This window comes from Pyrus communis, chromosome 14 (genome assembly GCF_963583255.1).
Source record: "Pyrus communis chromosome 14, drPyrComm1.1, whole genome shotgun sequence".
Classification (NCBI taxonomy): Eukaryota; Viridiplantae; Streptophyta; class Magnoliopsida; order Rosales; family Rosaceae; genus Pyrus; species Pyrus communis.
In genome coordinates, this window is record NC_084816.1 from 6,188,414 (window position 1) to 6,210,099 (window position 21,686).

Genomic DNA, 21,686 nt, shown 5'->3' on the forward strand with positions numbered 1-21,686 from the left:
AACTGATGCATAACCAGGTGGAATATCCATATACACTTTTTCTTTAAGATTACCATGTAAGAAAACATTTTTCACATCAAATTGATGCAATGGCCAATCTAAGTTGGCCGCCAATGAAAGCAATACTCTTACCGTATTAATCTTGGCTATCGGGGCAAATGTCTCTGTATAATCAACACCATACGTCTGAGTGTATCCCTTGGCCACCAATCATGCTTTGTATCGTTCAACAGACCCATCAGCTTTGTACTTGATGGTGTACACCCATCGACACCCAACTCTCTTTTTTCCTTGGGGAAGTGGAACTAAATCCCATGATTGATTTTTCTGGAGTGCATCCATTTCTTCCTCCATTGCCTTGGCCAATCGATCATCAGATAGTGCCTCCTTCAATGAACTTGGTGTGCTATCATTGGATATTTGTTGTACAAAAGCTTTGCCGAGTTCTGATAACTTCTATGATGACACATAGTTGGCAATGGGGTATTTAGAGCCTTTTGTTGTGTCTAGTGAATATCGATTGGGTGGTTTTCCCCGGTTGTGCCTGAAAGGTAATTGATAATTCGGAACAACAGTATCATCAACAGGGATAGTAGAGCTTACCTCAGGAATATTCTCAGAAGTATGGTTATCTGGTGGTACTATATTTGGAGATGAGGGGGGAGTAGTATCAGTAGAAGTCTCAAAGTTAACAAGTGGCACTGTTGCCGTGGGTGAGGACGGCATTACCGTGCCTGCCATTGATTCTGTAGGCAGCACTACGACTGCTGTTGGCTGAGCGGGTAGCGCAGCCGCTATAGGCTCGGCTAATGGCAGCAGAAGATCAATACTATCATTCCAATCCTTCTCATGATGTTGTGTCTCCCCTTGATGAGGAGGATTGGAGGAATCTAAAGGGTAATACATCTCAGACTCGGAAAAAGTGACATCCATAGTAACATACATTTGACGGGAATGAGGATGGTAATAATGGTACCATTTCTCATGGAGTCCGTGCCCCATATAAATACAACGGAGAACACATGGTTCAAGTTTCGTCCGTTGAGTTTTATGAAGATGAACAAATGCAACACATCCAAAAACTCGAGGTAAGAGTACCAGAATCAACAGTAGATGCACGAAAGTAGCAAGGACTTGTAAGGGAGTAAGAAAATCCAGGACTTTGGATGGCAGACGGTTGATAAGATAAGTGGCGGTTTGAAGAGCAACATCCCAAGAAGAACGGGGAACAGACGCCCCAATCAAGAGTGAGCGAGCCGTTTCTAAGAGATGACGATTTTTGCGCTCAGCCACCCCATTCTATTAAGGAGTCTGAGGACAAATAGTTTCGTGAAGAATTCCGTGATTAGTTAAATAATGGAAAAATTCATTATTAAAATATTCACCACCATTATCAGAACGCAAAATCTGTATTGTAGTAGAAAACTGTGTCTGAACCATGGTGTGGAAGGTCTTAAAAGTCGAAAAAAACATCACTTTTATGCTTAAGAAGATATAACTACGTCATCCGTGTGCAATCGTCTATGAATGTTACAAACCATCGAACACCAGATGAAGTAGTAATTGAAGATGGTCCCCAAACATCTGAATGAACAAGACCAAAAGGAATAACAATTTTATTATAATTCAGCGGATAAGAAACATGGTGACTCTTGGCGAGTATGCAAGTGTCACATTTAAAGTCTGAAACTGAACAACCAATAAATAAATCCGGAAACATATGCTGCAAATAACTGAAAGATGGATGACCCAAACGGTGATGCCATAACCATATCTAACGCCTCTTGTGATCAACAGCTCCTTGGGCGAGAGTGACCCGTCCTGTACTGACATCATCCATAAAATAGAGATCCCACTTCTAGTACCATGACCAATTATCTCATTTGTGAGAATATCTTGTATAAGACAAAACTTTGGATACATTAGCACACAACAGTTCAATTGTTCAATAGCTTGGCCAGGAGACATCAATTTATGCTTTAGTGAAGGTACAAGTACTGCATAAGGCAAAGAGAGAGTGGGCGTGAGGCGCACGGTGCCAACGTCAGTTACTGGTGAGGTGACTCCATTAGCATTAGTAATACTACGTCTGAGTGGAACAATATCACAAGCTAAATTAGTGGGATCATAAGTTATATGGTCTATGGCACCAGAGTCAATGATCGATCCGGATGGAGTAGCATCATTATTCATATTAAAAACATAACCACAGTTACCTGAGGACTCCGGAGACATGTTGGAAGAACTCGAAACCGGAGAAGGATCATCTTGAGATATCAAAGATAATTGGGACATAGAGGTGGCGAGATTAGCTTGCCCAAGCTTAGCTTGCTCGTCTCGTTCCTATTGTTTCTGAAGCTTCAACGGTTCCCACCAGTCAGGATAGCCATGCAATTGGAAGAAATTATCACAGCCATGCTTCTCACTGCCGCAGTAAGTACAATCACCAGCCGGGATGGGTGGCTTAGGACGAGGAGGATGGGGACCTATGGTGGGCCGTGAAGCCGGCCTAGCAGCAAAGAGCGAGCCTTGTGCTAGACTCGAGGTAGTAGTCTGGGGTTGCAGTCCTGGGCTCGGTGCAGGTGACTTATCGGGGGCACGGGGACGAGGTGAAGCTATGGCTCGTGTGGCAGGCCGAGCCACCATGGCTGCCCCACTTGGTAGCTGTCCTCCTGTATTCATAACAGCTTGTCGCATTCACTCTCGGCGAACATAGGCAAAAGTTTATTCGACGAAAGGAAGGTTCATTAGGATTTGGAGTTTACTATCTAAGCAAACTTATTGAAGTTCTGTTCATGATCTTAATATTACATTACTCCAAATTTGAGACTTTGCGCAATATTAATCTAATGTTGAGCTGCACGATAGAAATTCCCGGCAATTAATGAAATGTAGTGGAAGTTGGAAGTAGAGGTGTTATATAGAGAAATGCAGCTATTACAAGAAAAGAAAGGTTGGCAGTAATACAGGATAAACGACTGGTGCCATCTTCAACACTTACCAAATTTTGATTGAAATTCTACAAACTCCATCTATTAGACCAATCATCGTCGAAATTATATCCGCTTACAAACATCAATAGATTAAAGCTAAGGAATAAGAAGTCGCGTAATGATGCAGGTACGTAGGCAACTGGAACATCCATGAGAGGAGCAAGGAGCCCTATTATGAAGACCGTGAAGAAAAATCCCATGGCATAAACAAAGATGCGAAGCCAAAAAACGTGATACACTATCAGTGCAACACCAGCCAGGAATGACGAGGACATCATGGTAAGCGTTACGCCTAGCACCGGTAAGGTAAATCTCATGCAAGCATAGATTATATTAGGGTCATGCGTTTGTGCCCACATAAGGGCAATTGAAGTAGTAATGGAGCCGCACATCGCCATGGTATTGCATATCAAGAAAATTTTGAATAGGCTTTGCGTAAGAAAAATTGGGGTGCCCACATCATTTCCAGAGCTACTGTATCCACCTGGTATTGTGAAGCCTTGAACAAACGTTATACCAACCACCAGCGTTGACACTAATAGGAGAGTATTGACACTCTCTTTCGAAAACATTAGGTTATCAGAATTGTGCAAGGACTTCATAACAGAATCCTCTATCACAAGCTTTGCTTTGTCGGCTGTTCGCTCTTCAGATCGTGGAGCATTAGCCAAGTTCAAGGCCATAAGTGTCAGTTTCTGCAAGAAAAGCGAAAGTTTCAGTTCTTGACCAAGTTGTTATCAATATGAAGATCATGCATGACAAACAAGAGAAACGATTATTAAAATAAAGGCCATAAGGGTTAGCTTCTGCAGGGGAAAATCGTGTGTAATCAGGATATCCTCCCCTCTTTATCTCTCTCATATGCAATAAGAGGGATAACAAGGGGATACATATACCTCTGGTTATTACGTTGTAGAATTCTCCCCTATGTACGACATACTTGTAGGTAGTTGTAGTGTCACACTGTGTAGGTAGAGGAAACTAATCGAAAAGATGCGTAGAGAAATAACATACTCTCCGAAACAACATCTCTTTATCTACCTCCGTCTTCTCTGCAAGGTCCAATGCCGTCATACCTGCATTGTTCAAACTATTTAAATTGACTCTTTCATACGCATGGAAGAGGGAAAGAATTTTAACAATCTTAGGATGCCAGTTTTGGACGGCTATATGTAGAGGGGTATTTCCACTTTGATCTCTTTGCTTGCTAAGCACTTGAAGATTGCGCTTTCCAATAATATATCGGACAACATTAACTCTTCCATGCGCGGCCGCAACATGAAGAATATTCCGACCTTCACGGTCACATGACTCCCTCAAGTCCGGGCAAAGATTGAGAAACTCTTCAACAACCCTGCAATGGCCTTTTTTGGACGCCACATGTACGGGAAGGAACTGATTTTCATCACCTTTGTATGCCAATCCAGTAAATTTGTGTAACAATACCCGTACCGCCACAAAGTTACCTATATAGGCCGCAAGTGTAAGAGGAGTCATCCACTCTTGGTCCGTTGAATTGATTAGATCAGCTGAATCCATTTTGCTCAATATCGTCTCTAGGAGATCTACATAGCATATGCATTTTAAAAGCAACTCTGTCAAGAATAAGTATTTATGAAGAGAGAAATAAACGAAAGGTAAATTGTCATTTGTGTAAGAAAATGATTTTGATGAGCCATGTAGATAAAACGTTGCTCCTGCTCCAATGGTATGTGCAATTGAGTAGGAAAATTTTGCTCATTCCCACAAAGTAAGCAATATTATTGACTACAATATTATATGCTGATGAAATGAAAATGGTAAAGACAGAGCCATACTTGTATACTTCTTTCTGTTGGTTCTGGGCAGCCACCATTGAGAAACTATACGCTTAAAATACATCCAGCATACAACCCCCGCCAGCAAAAAGAATGGACTGATGGGATGGTAATACATGAGCATGACCAACACGAACACTGCATGATTTTTCTTGAGTCCACCTTTTGCTATATATGTACCCCATGCCAAAATTTAAAAAGAATACTCATTACTAGCTATATGTACCAAAAACAAAAAGTACTCGCGAGTATACCCAAAAGGAAAAAGGTAACTGCAAATGCTTAATATTTACCCTGTTTCCTCCATATGATTGCACTACGCAGAATTGAGTTGCCGTTCGATCCTTGCCAAAAATTACCAGCATTAGCGTCTGCTGTGCTATTTGGCGTGTTGGCTACCATTGCTTTAACGAGTTCAAGATTGGCAGTTTCAGCGGCCATGCACAAGGGAGTCTTACTGGAGTTATTTGTAGAATGCGACGTGGATCCATCTTTGCCGACCAAAAACATAGCCACATCTTGGTGATTATTTTCCACAGCGACATGCAACGCAGTGTTCCCTCTCTCGTCCTTTTCATTAAACGTATTACCTTGAGCCGTGTCTACCAAACAACGAACTGCGGATAGATGGCCAGCGGATGCGGCTACATGTAGCGGAAGTTGTCCATCATCATTTTGTTTGCGGAGAAGCCCCGGGAAATTTAGGGTAACTAGTTGGATAAGCTGCACGCGGCCTGTATTTGCAGCAAGGTGAAGCACCGTGTTCCCACGGGTGCTTACTTTGTTTTCACTACTTAGGACCAGCGATACTATTTGATCAGGAATATTACATATAGGTATTGCACATGTGGCTCCGGCAAAATACTTTGTGCGCATAGCCCATATAAACTCTTGACATCCTGATTTAGGCATCGTTGCATACCTGTATAATTTAGGATCCATGCGCGTGTCGCCTGCCTCGGTGTCTCCTGCAGCGTTCTCATGAGCACCCTCGCCAGTTATTTGATCATCTTGTCTTGAACTCCAGCCAACATCCTCCATTGCTATTTAACCTTGTCTTAAACTTGAAGCAGCCATTAATTTGCAGATTAGCTACATAGGTGCTTTTTCCACGGAGAAAATATGACTCTTGTTTACTGTACGATTTCTGGAATCTTGAGTCTTGCGCATTTAATTTTGAGGGGGGTCCTCCATGTGGAAGACTATTGTTGCCTTCCAATGCAAGTTGCGGAACAATCATATACGACAACGTGGTTGACTGACCAAAACACAAACAGACTAATGATACATTTATTACAATTTTTTTATATAATATTTGTATAATCTCTTTAATAAGTGTAGCAACATATATATTGTAAGAATATCATCTTTGAAACAAAAGAAACCGTAATCACAAGGAAAACTGAACAATGTAGCTGGTTTATCTATATTTTTACTTTAACATGTGACATGAGCCACAGCTACTTATGACGTGTTTAGATATGTGACATGAGTGACACCGACTGCCGACATAATTTTCAACCAGTCATCCAAAAAGTTAACTGAAACCACAATTTTTAAAGGAGAATTTCGGAGCACAATGCAATTTTATAAAGATATTTTTCGACTGCCGACATAATTTTCAACCAGTCATCCAAAAAGTTAACTGAAACCACAATTTTTAAAGGAGAATTTCGGAGCACAATGCAATTTTATAAAGATATTTTTCGTCCAAGAAACAGTAAGGGAATGAAAAGGAAAAATTAAAAGCTTACAATAAGACAATATTGTATCTAAGTAATGTATTTTTCTCAATTATAGATTAATGCAATTCAGTAGAATATATGAACATCAATCTGGGGAAAATTTTCTGAATAGAAAAGCATACGAGGATCGAGAGAGAAAAGGTGAAAAGAGAAGGTATGGGGAGTAGGATAGAGAGCCAAAACAAAATTAATTATTGAAGAGAGAGAATTGAAAAAATTTCATAATTTAGTTTCTAATGTATATTTGTTTAAAAACGTAAAGAAAATTAATTGCTATGACATCTCAACTGGGATAATCTATGGCCTAAATTCGTGTTAAAATTTGTGTATAAAATATGGTGTTACAGGTTGAAACCAAATTCATGCACCACTATGAGTGGCAGTTGTGCACAAACTCGAGCAACTAGCAAAATAATAAACAACTGTGAGCAAGCCTGAGGGCGGGTTGGGGCGTGTACCGGCCAAAGGCTCTCTGAAAGTCAAGTTAGTGAATAGTTTTAGACTCAAGCAGTGGGTAAGAGAATTGAAGTGTTTAGATTGTATTACCATGGATGAATCCTAGGTGGATGTATTTATATCATGGGAAGAGAGCAATTTTAAGATAGAATTCTAAAAGACATCTAGAAGTAGATATTGTGCACTAAGAATCTTCAACTTTTATGAAGGGAAAAGGAAAGGAGGCCATTCTTAGGATTTATTAGTTAGGATGGGGGGGTTGTCCCTTTTGTGGTTTAAACATTGTCTTTTTGTCGTAATACAAACTTCTTTTTGTTCCTTCTTCGGCTATGGAAGAATCTTAAACCGATAAACCTCTCTTAAGTAAACAAATTTTGAAGGAGAAATAAGTGGCTGTGTGGACACGCAAAAAGATTGTTTGAAAATGATTTCCCAATATTATCGTATAAATTTTCATATACCGTTACATGAGGAGTGAGATAGAGAAATTTGCAGAGCCGAAGGCTAGTGGTAGAATATGGGACACACACACGTGAAAGACAAGAACAAAAACAAAAAGTCCATCCGATTGCAAAAGCTGATAGATAATGGACGGTTATCCATTCTTGCAAGGATATACACAGAAATGAAAAGGATAGATTAACAAAGAAAGAAGCCCCAAAAATCACAGTAATGAGCTTCATTTTCATTTCATTTCGGGGGTTCCAACGTAGAGAGTGCTTGTGATACAATTATTTAGATTGGAGAATTTCTGGCGTGACTATAATGTAAGCAGTTTAATAAAACCTATAAGCCATAACTATATCAACTAGGTACTAGGATCACATGACAATTCCTTCTCCAAGTAGAATACAGCATTTACCAGAGAGTAATCATATGAACACTTACCTGTGTTCAATGCCATGTTTGAGTTTCAAGCTAGTCTTCTACTCCCACTACTCAATAGTTCCCCTACTGTGTGAATAGGTCTCATTAGTTTCTTAGGGTTTTTCACGTATGGGAGCAGGGACTACGACTTGATATATTTATATATATCAGTTAGGGTTACACCACCGGCATATCAACGGTTGTATACCTTTATTAGAATCATATCATGATTCAACATCTTTGCATTAAACCCTTATCAGGATTTGTTTAAGTTAGTTGCATGGATATAAGACTCCACAATCCTTATGAAGTAGAGACCAGCTATATCACTCGTATATCAGATAACTCGTAGAACAAGTTACTAGTTATCCAAGCAATATCAAACACTCATTGTCATTCATTAGAACTTTACATTCTCCTACTTGAATGTCAATGAGAAATCTCAACCCACAAGGACTCATGGTGATCGCTGAGCCTTCAAAATTTGCAACCAACTTCCCTTGACAACGTGTCACTAAAAGTTGAATGTCGAACCAAGGAAAACAAAGAACAAGTCGGTCTGTACTTTGCACTCCATGATTACATGCACATTTAACTTAAAGCACAATGTTGCCAGCAAAGTCATGATGACAAAAACCATTAAACAAAACAATGGTTCACAAAATAAGCACACTAGCTGTTAAGATAAAATATGATTGAAAACATCAAAACATACTATATGTTGATTGAATCAAAATAATTAGAGTACTAACCAACAAAATAAACATATTCAAGCATGACTGTCACAGTTAATCAAGTGTTTACTACCACTCATTAACTGAATCAAAAGTCTCTCTAACACCCATATTGAAAACATGGTTCTTGAATACTCCCACTGGTAAGGCTTTAGCCGTGGGATCCGCCACCATAAGAGTCGTGTTTATATGTTGAATATCGATAGTCCATTTCTTAACTTCATCCATCACCTTCAAGTATTTCATGTCCATCAATCTGTTTGCCAAAGATCTCTTGTTGTTCTTCGAGAAAAACACAGTTGCCTTATTATCACAAAACAACTTTAATGACCTATCAATTATGTCCACAACTTCCAATCCTTTTATCATATTCCTCAACCACATTGCTTGCTTGGTTGTTGCATAACAACCAATGAATTCAACTTCCATTGTTGATGATGTAATCGACTTTTGCTTGGCAGTTTTCCGCGATATCACACCACCAACAAGTAGGAATAAATATCCATTGGTGATCTCCTATCATCGACACACCCTGCAAAATCTGAATCAGTGTAGGCCACCAATTCTAACTCATCAACTTGACTGTAGATAAACATATAATCAGCACTTTCTTGGCTGCAGTCCAGTGAGCTGCCCTAGGATTTGATTGAAATCTTCCCAGTATACTTACTGCAAATGGTAAGTCTGGCCTCGTGCATGCTTAAGCATATATTAAACTGCCCACAAGTGATGCATAAGGCTTGGTTTCCATGATGTCTCTTTCCAGATCATTCTTGGGACTTTGATCACTACTGAACTTGTCTCATTTCCCAATTGGCAATTCACCACTGGAGCAATTTTCTACATTAAATCTCTTGGTTATTCTATCAATATACAATCTTTGAGAAAGTCCAAGAGCTTTCTTGATCCTGTCTCTAACAATCTCGATTCCCAAAACAAGTTTGGCTTCTCCCAAATCTTTCATATCGAAACTATTGGCTAACATTTATTTGGTTGATTGTAGAAAAGTCATATATGAACTAGCAATCAAACAACTTTAGAACCACTTATCTTAAGATACACACACTCATCTCATCCATCTTGTTTTCATGAAAGCTAAATGCAGACATAACTTGATCAAACTTCTTGTTCCATTGCTGATAGGCTTGTTTCAATCCATAAATGGATTTGTTTAATTTACAGATCATTGACTCCTTCCCCCTTTCAAAAAATCCTGGTCGCTGGTGCATATAAATGTCTTCTTTAAGATTGCCATTGAGAAAAGTGGTCTTAACATCCATTTGATGAAGTTCTAGGTCAAAATGAGCAAGTAAAGCTAGAATCACTCGTATAGAATCCTTTGTGGACATAGGAGATAAGGTTTCATTGTAATCGATCCCTTCTATTTGAGTGAAACCTTTAGCCACTAACCTTGCCTTATGTTTGTCAACATTACCTTGTGAGTCTCTTTTGGTCTTAAAGACCCATTTGCAGCCTACTGTCTTTGTAACATCTGCAGGTTTTGGTACAAGGCTCAAAACCTAGTTTTTGTTCATTGATTCAATCTCTTCAGTTGTTGCTTGGTGCCATAGTGGTGCCCTCATGCTAGTAATGGCTTAATGATACGTGGCAGGATCATCTTCATCTCCCAAACTATATTCTGCTTCATTGAAGTATACAAAATCTGGAAGCATAACTGTTTTCCTAGTTCTTTGGGACCTTCTAACATTTTCAGCAGCTGGTACTTCAAGTGGAAGTTTATTTTCTGCAGTGGGGATATTTAGTAGCTGCTCATAAATCTCTTTATTTGTGTCATTGGTTTCAGCATCATTATGTGAAGTTCCCTCTTCAGTGAATGAGACATGTGCTTCAATTTGTGTATCAAGTGGGATTGAAAACACTTGTGATGGAGAAATTGTTGACATTTGCAATGTTATTTCTTGCTGATCAAACAAGGAAGTGTCATTGTTGCTCAGTTCTTCAAACTCAAGTGACTGTGAAGTAATGACTCACGAACTCAAATCCTCATATTCTTCTGCAAACTTTGCGTTGTGAGTTTCGATTATTCGAGAGGGACCATGAAGACAATAAAATTTAAACCCTTTCGATATCTCTGAATAACTAATAAACCTGCAACTTGTTATTCTCGGATCAAGTTTCCTTTCATTTGGATTATAAAACCATGCCTCGGCTTTACAACCCTATATATGAAAGCGCTTAAAGCTTGGTCTTCTCCCAGTCCAGGCTTCAAAAGGCAGTACTATCACTGACTTGTTTAGTACTCTATTGATGATGTAGTTAGCAGTTTTCAACGCTTTCCCCCACATAAATATAGGCAGCTTTGATTGTGTAAACATTGATCGTATCATGTCTTTTAAGGTCCTGTTCTTCATCTCCGCCACCCTATTTTGTTGTGGAGTCCCTGAGATGGTGTATTGATCTACTATGTTGTTGTCTTGAATGTATGTAGCAAATGGACCTTTGTGCTGTCCATCTTCAATATATCTGCCAAAATACTCACCACCTTTATTGGATCTTACTATTTTAATGTGTTTTTCTAATTTTTTTTCAACATCTAACCTGAAGACTTTAAAACAATCTAAAGCTTCAGATTTTTCAGAAATTAAGTAAACAAAAGCAAAGCGTGAAAAGTCATCAATGAAAGTGGTAAAATATGACTTTCCACGTATGGTTTTGTTTGGAAAAGGTCCACAAATGCCAGTGTGAATGAATTCAAGTAAATGTTGACTGTGAGTTGAACCCATTTTCCTTGTGTTGGTAAGTTTTCCATTAAAACAATCTGTGTAGGTTTGAAAATCATTAAAATCCAATTGAGGTAATAAGTGTTGTTTGCACAGAGTGATGATTCTTTCTTTTGAAATGTGCCCCAACCTCTTATGCCAAAGCATAGAGGATTTTTCAGAAGTTAGCATCCTCTTAGAACCAATACTTTGAACATTAAAACATTCATGCACACATGAACATTCCATTTGCCACATATTAGTTTGTAAATGAGCAATACCAAGCAAGGAATTCATATTATTTGATTCGAAAAACCTTGCACTTTTATCATCCCCAACAAAAGAAATACCTAGCTGAACTAACTTGGATGCAGAAATTAAACTCCTTCTCATTGAAGGTACATAAAGTACTGGATTCAAATCTAAAATGAAACCAGATGACATAATGATGCGAGAATTATACGCGCATAAATTAAACCCTCTTTTTGTCAATTGTAGTATATGTATAAGTAGGGATCGTTCTAGACCGGGGATTAGGAGGGATTGTTAACCACTTGGATTTGACTCAAAAACGTAAAATAACAATATGAAATACTAACTTAGACTCAAAGAATGCAAAACTAAGCTTTAAAACACTAAGACAAACCAAAAGACTCAAAACAACACAAACACACTCAAATCTGCCTAAAAACCACTTTCTGGGCAGATTTGAGCACAAACACAAATTTGGACGAATTTATGTAATAACTTGACTCAAGAACGTAAAAACACAATATAAAACACTAAACTAACTCAAAGAATGTAAAACTAAACACTTAAAACATTAAAACAAACCAAAAGACTCAAACATCACCCAAAACACTCAAAACTGCCTTAAAATCACTTTCTGGGCAGTTTTGAGCACTTTGGTGAATTTGGACGAAATTGGGAAATAAATTGAATCAAAACACTTAGAAACATAAACTAAGACACTTTCTAACTAAATTGGACAATAAAGTAAAGGGGGATTGAGGTTTATACGAAATTAAATTAAATTGCACAGATTGTAAATTAAAGCAAAATGTAAATGTGAATGTGTGATAGAATTGAATGGAATTGAAATGAATGAATGCTAGCTAAGGGGTTCATCTTCACATATGTTACACTTGCATAATAAAATGATTTCCAATTGCATTTCAATAAACCATGAAACTCAACACCCCGGGTTAACCGTGATGCACTAATTAACCTTCAAATCTTCCTAACGTTATTGAATTGGATGGGTTAGCGCATACAACAATTCAAAACATTCCCCACAAGTCCTCAACATGAATGCATAGAAGAGGTACAAGCAAGAATCATTACGCTCTATGAAAATTATAAGTGTTGACGAGGCATTCGTTACTATGGAATACGCATGAAACTTATGCCAAGAATTTGTTTAACGCGATTGTTTATAAGCAACCTCCACTACTTGTGAATATAAGTTCGTAACTATTAGGTGAAACTCACTTATATTCTAGCGTCATATTCATGCATGAAAATTAAGTGTGCACTCTCAATGAACATACATAAATAAGTTATCAATCAAACAGTTAAACGAATTGAATCCACAACTTATGAAACAGAATTAGAAGTATTCAAATCAAAATGCAAGCATAAACATATATTTGAATCACCCCCTAACCAAGGGGGGTTTAGTTCCTCATGGTACAAAGCAAAGAGAATCAAAGAAACACCTAAACATTCCAACAACTCAAACTTGAATTGTATGAACGTTTAGGCCCTCTTATCATTCATTCCTCATTCGTACAAAACAAAGAGCATTGAAATTAAACATTGAAATCAAAGAAACACCTAAACATTCCAACAACTCAAACTTGAATTGTATGAACGTTTAGGCACTCTTCTCTTCCTCTTCGTTGTGGCACAAGGTCTAAGGTGAGTTTGATGGTGTGAATGGTTTGGGGAGTGGTGTTTGGATTAATAGGGAAGGCACGGCACAAGGGTGGTTTGATGTCTACATTTCTGCAATGGATGAGTTTATGGAAGAGTGTTTGGAATGGATGAATTTCTGGCACAAAGGCCTTATTTCTGTGGTGAATGGATGTCTATGAATGAGTGTGAATGAATGAGTATTTATAGGTGAAATGGGGGGAACATGACAGCTAGGTTGCATGTGCACATGTTGGTTGAATGATTATGAGTGCATGTGGCTGAAATAGCATGTGGAATGGCTGGAAATGCAAGGAGAAGGCATGTGCACGGTTTTGGGAGAGAATGGGAGTGCAAGTGGCTGAAATGTTAGAGGAACAAGTGCATGTGGCTGCATTGTGGTGCAATGATGGAGGAACAATCTGAAAATGCAAGGTATGGCTGGAATGATTGTGTTTGTTTGAATGTGCATGTGATTAAATTAAAGGATGCAAAGTAAATAAATAATGAATGCATGTGTTGAATTATGAAGATGCATGTGCAATGAAGTGGAATGACAATCTGAAATGGGATAGGTACCCACGGCAATGATGATTTCTGGTGGTGTTTTGGGTGCATGTGGAATGAATGATTTCTTGGTGAGTGGATGCATGTGTTGATTAAAGGGGGAATGCAAAGGAAAAGCTAGAAATGCATGTGGAGTGGCTGCAAGGTGAATAAATAATGAAATGGGAAAGCATGTGCAAGGTTTTGGTGTGAATGATTGAATGTGCATGTGGCTGCAATGGTGGAGGAATCCTTCAATTTCGTCCATCCTCTTGGCTCCAAGCATATGATATCCATTCCAATCTCTAATTTGCTCCAAAAGGCTCCAAAAGGCATCCTTTTGCATACTTTGCCCTTAGAACCTGAAAACACACAAAAGAAGCATAAAGGACTAAAATAACTAAAGAAACATAACGTAAATGCACGAGAACAAGCCATTTAAGTCGCATGAATATGCTCCTATCAAATACCCCCACACTTATCTTTTGCTAGTCCTCGAGCAAAACAAAACAACAAAAGAACACGAAACTAGACAAAACGAACAAAACACAACCTACACCTTCCAACAATCGTCTCACGGATTTCCAATGCACATGACAAGTTAAAAATCATTAGTCCCATAGATTTTTGTCATCTTCACACTTAAGTACATTCTTACTCATAGTCACCACATATTATTTCACAATTAAGCATTTAAAACTATGTTTTGAATGTAGTAACATGCCTTAGAGAATTTGCTCAAATCCTTACAAGATATGCACTCGTTTTTCACACAGATTTTCTGACTACACACCCTACACTAGGTATATGTGAGAAGATTGATGTAAACATGTAGACGAACACTCACATATGTTATAACAAGGAAAGCATTTTCTGGAATTATTAACATGTATATATATGATCTCATGAATGGAATGCTACTACTTAGAACGAGAACCAGTGATTCCATAAGCTCATATCAATTCCAAACTCCACATTATTGAACACATAACGATCAAGATAGAAGCATAAGGGTTGAAACGGGGCTAAAGGTGTTTGGCTAACAAAGAAAGGATAGGGAAAACAAATGTTCTTTAAGCAATAGTGAGCAAAGTATTGAATTAGGCACTTAGAATTCCCTTTAGAACGCAGAAGTCAACTTTGAACACCCAAGGGGAAGTCACACAAAACTTAGGGCCATATTCAAACTTTTTGGGCCCTTTCTTCAACAATCACACTTGTGAGTCCATTCTCACTTATTTTCACTCTTTTTCTTTCTTTTCTTCTTCTTTTTCTCACATTTTTTTTTTCTTTTTCCCGTGCCTCCTTTAAGACTTAGGCACATACATACACACAAAAATCCCTTCCCCCACACTTATTTTCTGCAACATATTAATCAAAAGGAATTCATTTAAGTCATGCTCACTATACTTCAAGAACAAGGGTATAGGAAAGTCCTACTCTAGGCTAGGTAAGGGGTGATGTGGTTAGCAAAGAAAATAGGCTAAACGAGGCTCAACGAGGTTAAAACTAATATATACGAAATATGGGAAGTAAGGCTATTTGGCTATGGTGGCAACTACACAACTTCATCTTGATATATGTTATGCAACTCAATGTCATGCTTTGAATGAAACGGATATAAGTTCTAGCATTTAGTTCTATCATGATACAATTGCATTCTAAGTAGCAACCAAGCAAGAAATAATGAGATCATGCAACAACTTTAGAAAACAAAGAATCACAGAAAATAACTCTCCAAAGAAAGTAATGGCTCGAGTCTCACAGGGATGTAGCGTTTGTTTGAGTTCCTTCCTTCAAGCATGTTACAAAAACGAATTTTTCTTTTATGATTGCATGTGAAGTCATACATTATAACCATATCCAAGCATATACCAAGAGTAAATCAAACTTTTCTCTATGTTTATAACTCTTTTTAACCGTCATGCAATTACAAACCAAATCCTTATCATTGTGTTGGAAGGTACCCTAAGACACAAACACACAAAAACGACTCAAAACACTCTTTTTAGGCTTTTTAAAACATGTTTTTCAAATTTTTATGTGATTTTCGGAGTTATAAAAACAAAACATACTAAAACACTCTAAAACAACTTAAAAACACCTTAAAACAGCAAGGAACAACATTTGAAGTTATGGGTGATAAAATCCCACGAATTTGAATTAAATATACTTAGTTACCCCCCCACACTTAAATCAAACATTGTCCTCAATGTTTTAAGCATAAGTAAACACACAAAAAGCAATTTAAACATACTAAACATGGCAGAATGTAATTAACAAAGAGAAGAGTTTAGGGACGCAAATCTGGTTATGGAGTGTAAATTCCCTCTTCTCCTTGGTAATTGCATTGAGGCTTTGATCTTGGTGATTCCACAGGCATACTCTTGAACTGGGCTGCATGATTCTTTTGGTCTCCTCCACTTGTTGATTTTCCTTTGTGCTACTGGGCTGGAGGATTCTTTTGGTCTCCCCCGAAGGTCTGAGCTTACTCCTTTGGTCTGTTTCTTTGTTCAATCTTTCCAATTCGTATTGAAAAGGGTTGGAGGATAACTCAGCCTAAGTTTGTCTCCACATGCTTCAATGTATCATTTTCACTTGCCTTACTCGCTCCCCTTTGCAGAAGTGGTCCCTTCTCTGGAAGTGTATCAACCGTTGAAGATGACTACTCGAGAGCAACGCTAGGTAAGCAATCAGGAATAGATTCCAGGCAGTTGGCTCCAGATCGGAAGACTGACTCCAAGTGCCGGCTGATTGCTTCTTTTACTTTGCCATGCGAGTAAGAACAAGGACAAAGAAAAAGACAGGGAAAGAGCATGATATGAGATACTTTTGCTTTTGACCTTGATGATATGAGATACCTTTGTTTTTGAAGAAGCGGTGAATGAATCAGCACACTTCAATCCGCCATTTCCTCCTGGGTCATCTGTACTCCAGGCATCTGGTATCATCTTTGGGGAAGAAGAAAGAATTGAGTATTTCGAAAGGCTTTGCTGGGAGTGCGCCCTCAGAGGTGAGGGAGAGTTGGGCATTTTCTTCAGGTTTGCCTTGCCATAAAAGACGAAGGTCGACATATATAGAAATAATATCAAGTGGTGGTACTGTTTTTTTTTTTTTTACCCTTGTCGACAAACGTTTTGATCCCGCAAATCCGGCTTTTTGAAATAGTGGCGCCCCTTCGATTTCTGAACGACGCCTCTTCGATTTCTGAGCGGGCGCCCCTTTGATTTCTGAACGACGCCCCTTCTCTTTCTGAACGACACGTGGTAGTGCAGATGCGGCTCCTTTTGACAAAGCTGCACGCGTTTTCTGAAAAGCAGAGAAAGCGTCGCCGAACTTTGCTCTTGTCGGCTAAAGACGTGTAGTTGCGATGATGGCCTCCACGTGTTTTCAGCTTTGTCAGAAATCTTTTGACAAAGTTGAACGCGTTTTCTGAAAAGCCTAGAACGCGTCGCCTAAATTACGCCGGAAATTCCGGTTTTTTGAATTGGTGGACGCGTCGCCTTGGCTTCTTATAGAGCTATCGATCACCACAAAAAACACACTCTGAAGAATTCCCATTCTTGAAAATCGACTCCGACCCTTTGAAAATTTACTCCATCAACCCTTATCTTTGAACACCTTTGAAAAATGGCAAACTCATCGAACCTTAGCTTGGAATTGAGCCTTAGCAGTGATACGGGCGCGCCGCGTCAAGGTAACGTATGGCGCCCTTCTTTCTTATCTTCTAACGGTCTTCTTACAGGTGAAGACTCCGTGATGCAGGACGCCACAACAGCTACAATAGTAGCTAGGAACCTCCTCACTCCAAACATACGCACACACAGCAATCAACTTCCTCTCCCTTACCTTCATCATCTGAGCTTCAACTTCCTTTCCCTCACCTTCACTATCCATCTCAGCACTGTGCAATCACTATGCACGAGATCTCCGACGAGGTAAGTGCAGAGCACACCTAAATCTCCTTAGATCGTGCTTGTTATTGTGTTAGATAGTGTTTGAGTTGTTGTGGTATGGTTTAAACACCAAAGTAACTCGGGAAAGTGTTTTCCAGATTTTTCGGCGAGGAGCACTGCCCCTTTCGAGACAATTTTCAACCAAATTACAGTGAGTTGGCCTGTATGCAAGGTATCAATCTCTTTGTTTGGCTGAGTACTACAACTCACCTTTTTGTTTCACCCAATTTCGTTGAATATTGAAGAAGTTATATCCATTTGAATCTTACCCAGTTTTCAGCGATCTACGAGGCTTTTGAGGCATTTTTCGGCCAAACCACGGCGATTTAGATGTCGTGTGAGGTATGATTCTCTTCGTCTCGTCGAGAGCTATGATTTCCGTTTTTGAATTACTTGATCTTGTTGAGTATTGACAAAGTTATGAGCGTTTAAAGTTTGTTTAGTTTCCTGGCCGAAATCGTTCTCTTTCAATTGGGTCCGACGACCCATGTTCTGAACTCCGGTCGGGCTTTCAAGCCCAAATCCTTTTGAACCAGGCCCCCTTTGGGCCGTGCCAAACCTAGGGCCTTAGGCCCTTTATCCTTTTAAACCCAACCCAAATTCTTTAATTTATTTATATTTATTTATTTTGTTTCATAAAAACCCAAAGGAACTAGGCAGAGCCTTTAAGTCCAAGCCCCTTTTGTGCAGCCTAGGGCCTTAGGCACATTGACCCAGAAACATCAGATATGGCCTTTGGGCCTTGGAACCCTTTTAGTTATTTATGTATTTTATTTGTTTGAAACTAAACCCTTAACCCATTAACCCATTAACCTAAACCCAACCCACCTAAAAGTCTAAGCCCAATCTCGGTTGACCTTTGACCCAGGTTGACCTGATCGGTTGACCGACGTGGACCTGTTGACTTTAACTGACCGTTGACTTTGACTTTGACCGATCAAAGGTAAACGTTGACTTTTTGGGTTTTCGTTCGAGACCTGTCCTAGGCTAATTTTGACATCCTGAACCCGTTTCCATCTTTGCTAGTTGCGTGGCTCTTTGGCAGCTAATTAATGTGAGTGGACCCCTTCTAAAAATGCATGTTTTGATAGTAGAAATGCATACATGAAAATCATGATTTGATGACTATGTTTTATGAAATGTTTTACGAGATAACATGTTTACTGAGACTAGTTTGAATTATTACTATTTTTCTTATAACCCATGTTCTTATAAAATATCCGATGGATGACGATATGATAGTTAGAACATGTTTAGAACACTTCTTTATAGTATAGATGATGGATGACTTTATACTATGAAGTTGCTTTTCAATATATGTATGTTCACTAGTTTTGTACTTACCTAGTGGTCCTTTCCGTTACGGGACGTAAGAATAGATTCCGGTCCGTCATGGGCGACGATTTGGTGTTGGCATAGGGCCTAAAGTGTGTTTCCTCTGGCTATTTAGCACATGGATAGGGAGCCAACATAGGACCTGGAGTGTATTTTACTCTGATTGTCTGCTCAGAGACGGGGAACCGGCATGGGGCTTGGGGGCTATCGGACATTTACTAGTGATTATTATATATACAAGTTATGATTTGAGACATTGCACGTCGTGCTAGGTTTTGGAAAACCTATGTTTATCATGATATATATGTGTTTTCATAAAACCTGGGGGTTAGTATGTTGATAACCATTTTAGTGTGTGTGTGTGTGTGTGTGTGTGTGTGTGTGTATCAACTTGGTCCACTCATGTTTGTTTTGCACCCCCTTCAGGACTTAGAATCGAGACGTACAATCCCGACGTGGCACTTCCGTATTGGCATCTTCGAATCCTCTCGGTGTAGGATCCATCCTTTGTTTCATTCAATTTTATATTATTTCTTTTAGTGTTCTAGTTAGTTGTATGCTCTGAACACGTTCCTTAAATGCATATTCATTATTCTTTTATATTTATAAGCCTTATCTATCCCTTGTTTTTAGTATTTGCACTCAATAAATGGCTTTCGTCACCCTCGGGTGTTGGCTAGCACGTGCCTATCCTAATATTCGGGGAATATCGGGATCAGGGCATGTCATCACTCGTAGAACAAGTTACTTGTTATCCAAGCAATATCAAACACTCATTGTCATTCACTAGAACTTTACATATAATACCATCACGCAGTATTACCAATCATGTTGTTCATTTATATAACAATATATGGATTAGTAACAACATTGAGATGTGATCGTCGCACTAAAAAGTTCTCCTGCAAGTCAGTGTCATGAACTATTTGTTATTTTGTTTGTGGAGGAAGCCAGGCTACCCCTAACCAGTAAACCCTAAACCTTAACGTGACGCGTCTGACCACCGAAAAGAAAAATCCAGTGTTCATAATTGAAATTTTGTTTTCAGTTGCAATATATACATAGGTATACTGAAACTGTACAAAAGTGATGTTTCTTAATACATGTTGGTTTTTGAACGGTTGATCAAACCACAGATACAATATGATTGCCCAGCAGATTTTTCTTCTAAACCGAGTATGATGCTAGTGTGCAAAACTTCGTATGACTGCAAAACAACGTAAGTCTACAACTGAAACTGAACAATCCAATAAATCATCCTTCGGCTATGCCGCGAAACAATATTTTTTGTTGTAGAAGTATCATTAACCTTTAACCAACCGTGATTTTATCTAAAACGAGTCTGTCTGATATTTCACCATTCACAAGCTTCTTAAGAGCAAGTTTTACCTCTGGCACTCACTCCGTCCTCCAGAACAGCACAGACAGGGAAGATAGAAACATCTTGCACCCTTCTTTCCAATTCTTCATAAGCTTCTTCCCCACCGTCCTTATCTATTTTATTTGCTATTATCAAGGATGGACAGTTAGATAAACCTTCTAGGTGGTACTCGAGTTCAAAAACTAAATCCCAAAGTTGTTCCTAAGGTGGGATTCCAATTCTACCGTCCAATCCAGAAGCCAAGTCTACCACATAAGCTGGAAGTTTTGTGCGTTCTATGTATTGCAGGAATGCATGTTCAAGTCCACGATTTTCGTGGGCACCCTCGATGAGTCCCGGAATATCTGCAACTGTGAGTGAGAAGTCTTCGAAGTTTAGATTCCCCAAATTGGGACTAAGAGTTGTGAAGGCATAATGGCCCACTGAAGGCTTTGCCCTCAATATAGCCCCTAACAGAGTGCTTTTGCCAGCATTTGGCATTTCGACGAAGCTCACATCAGCAGTGCTCTTCAGCTCTTGTATAAGAACAGCTTCTGAAACAGGCAAACCAACACGAAGGGACGACTCCTCATCATCAAATACTTTGACAGAGGACACATTTCCCCTACCCCTTCCCCCTCCACAAGCAATAATTACTCGTTGACCCTGTACAGTTAATTCAGCAACTTTGTGCTGAATTTGATCTTTTTTTCTCTGTCTCATATTCTTAGCAACTCTCAGGCGAAGTAAATAAAGATTGAGAATAAACATCAGTTGATCCCACTTCGGTGGTTTCCTTCATACCAGCTGATTCCTCGACAGTTCTGTCTGGTTGAGAGGATGAGCAATCACTAACCTCCGCCATATTCAGGCCATGAGCATAGAGTGCTGGTCAGATCCAGTTACATCACTAATAGGGTACCTAGAATTTCCCATGGATCCAAATCTTTAGGAATTTGTCTTTCAACAACACAAGGAGTTTCACCCTTCAAAAGATGAATCACGGTACCAATGGGCACTTGGGCAACCTACAAAAGTAAAAGATTTTGACAGTAAATTTCAGCTTTCTGGTTCCAACCTAGCATACGAAAAACTACATGATACAATCATGCAGGTACCAAGAACTGCTAAACACAAATAAACCTTATCTGCTCCTCTGGTGCCAATTTTATTCTTTGAGGATCCATATCCCCCTTGTTGAATAAGAAGAGTATCCAAGATAACTCTAATGATCTCAAGAAAA

The 21,686-nt window shown here is 39.0% G+C and overlaps 1 protein-coding gene and 1 pseudogene across 4 annotated transcripts; both read right to left on the bottom strand.

Moving 5' to 3' along the window:
* Nucleotides 1–2,890: 2,890 nt before the first annotated feature.
* On the bottom strand, nt 2,891–6,012 carry LOC137715757 (protein ACCELERATED CELL DEATH 6-like). Of its 4 annotated transcripts, XM_068455102.1 has the most exons (5): nt 5,104–6,012; nt 4,811–4,978; nt 4,460–4,558; nt 4,008–4,069; nt 2,891–3,688 (listed from the first exon to the last, which is right to left on the bottom strand). In XM_068455102.1, the coding sequence occupies exons 1-5, from the start codon at nt 5,849–5,851 to the stop codon at nt 3,020–3,022; spliced, it is 1,746 nt and encodes a 581-aa protein (XP_068311203.1). In that variant the 5' UTR covers nt 5,852–6,012; the 3' UTR covers nt 2,891–3,019. The 4 variants fall into 4 exon arrangements, 3 of the variants coding, with proteins under 3 accessions (XP_068311203.1, XP_068311202.1, XP_068311204.1); XM_068455101.1 differs by having other exon boundaries at nt 4,008–4,558; nt 5,104–6,010; XR_011065584.1 differs by having other exon boundaries at nt 3,559–3,688; nt 3,890–4,558.
* A 14,186-nt stretch (nt 6,013–20,198) lies between these two features.
* Nucleotides 20,199–21,686, bottom strand: part of LOC137714273 (probable GTP-binding protein OBGM, mitochondrial) — a 5,947-nt pseudogene continuing 4,459 nt past the window's right edge.

Coding starts and splice junctions, on each gene's coding strand:
- LOC137715757 (XM_068455101.1), bottom strand. CDS start 5,851: ATGGAGGATGTTGGCTGGAGTTCAAGACAAGATGATCAAATAACTGGC. Junction 4,559..4,810: donor CAACAGAAAGAAGTATACAA/GTATGGCTCTGT, acceptor TATGCTATGTAG/ATCTCCTAGAGACGATATTG. Junction 3,689..4,007: donor AAGAGATGTTGTTTCGGAGA/GTATGTTATTTC, acceptor CTTTTCTTGCAG/AAACTGACACTTATGGCCTT.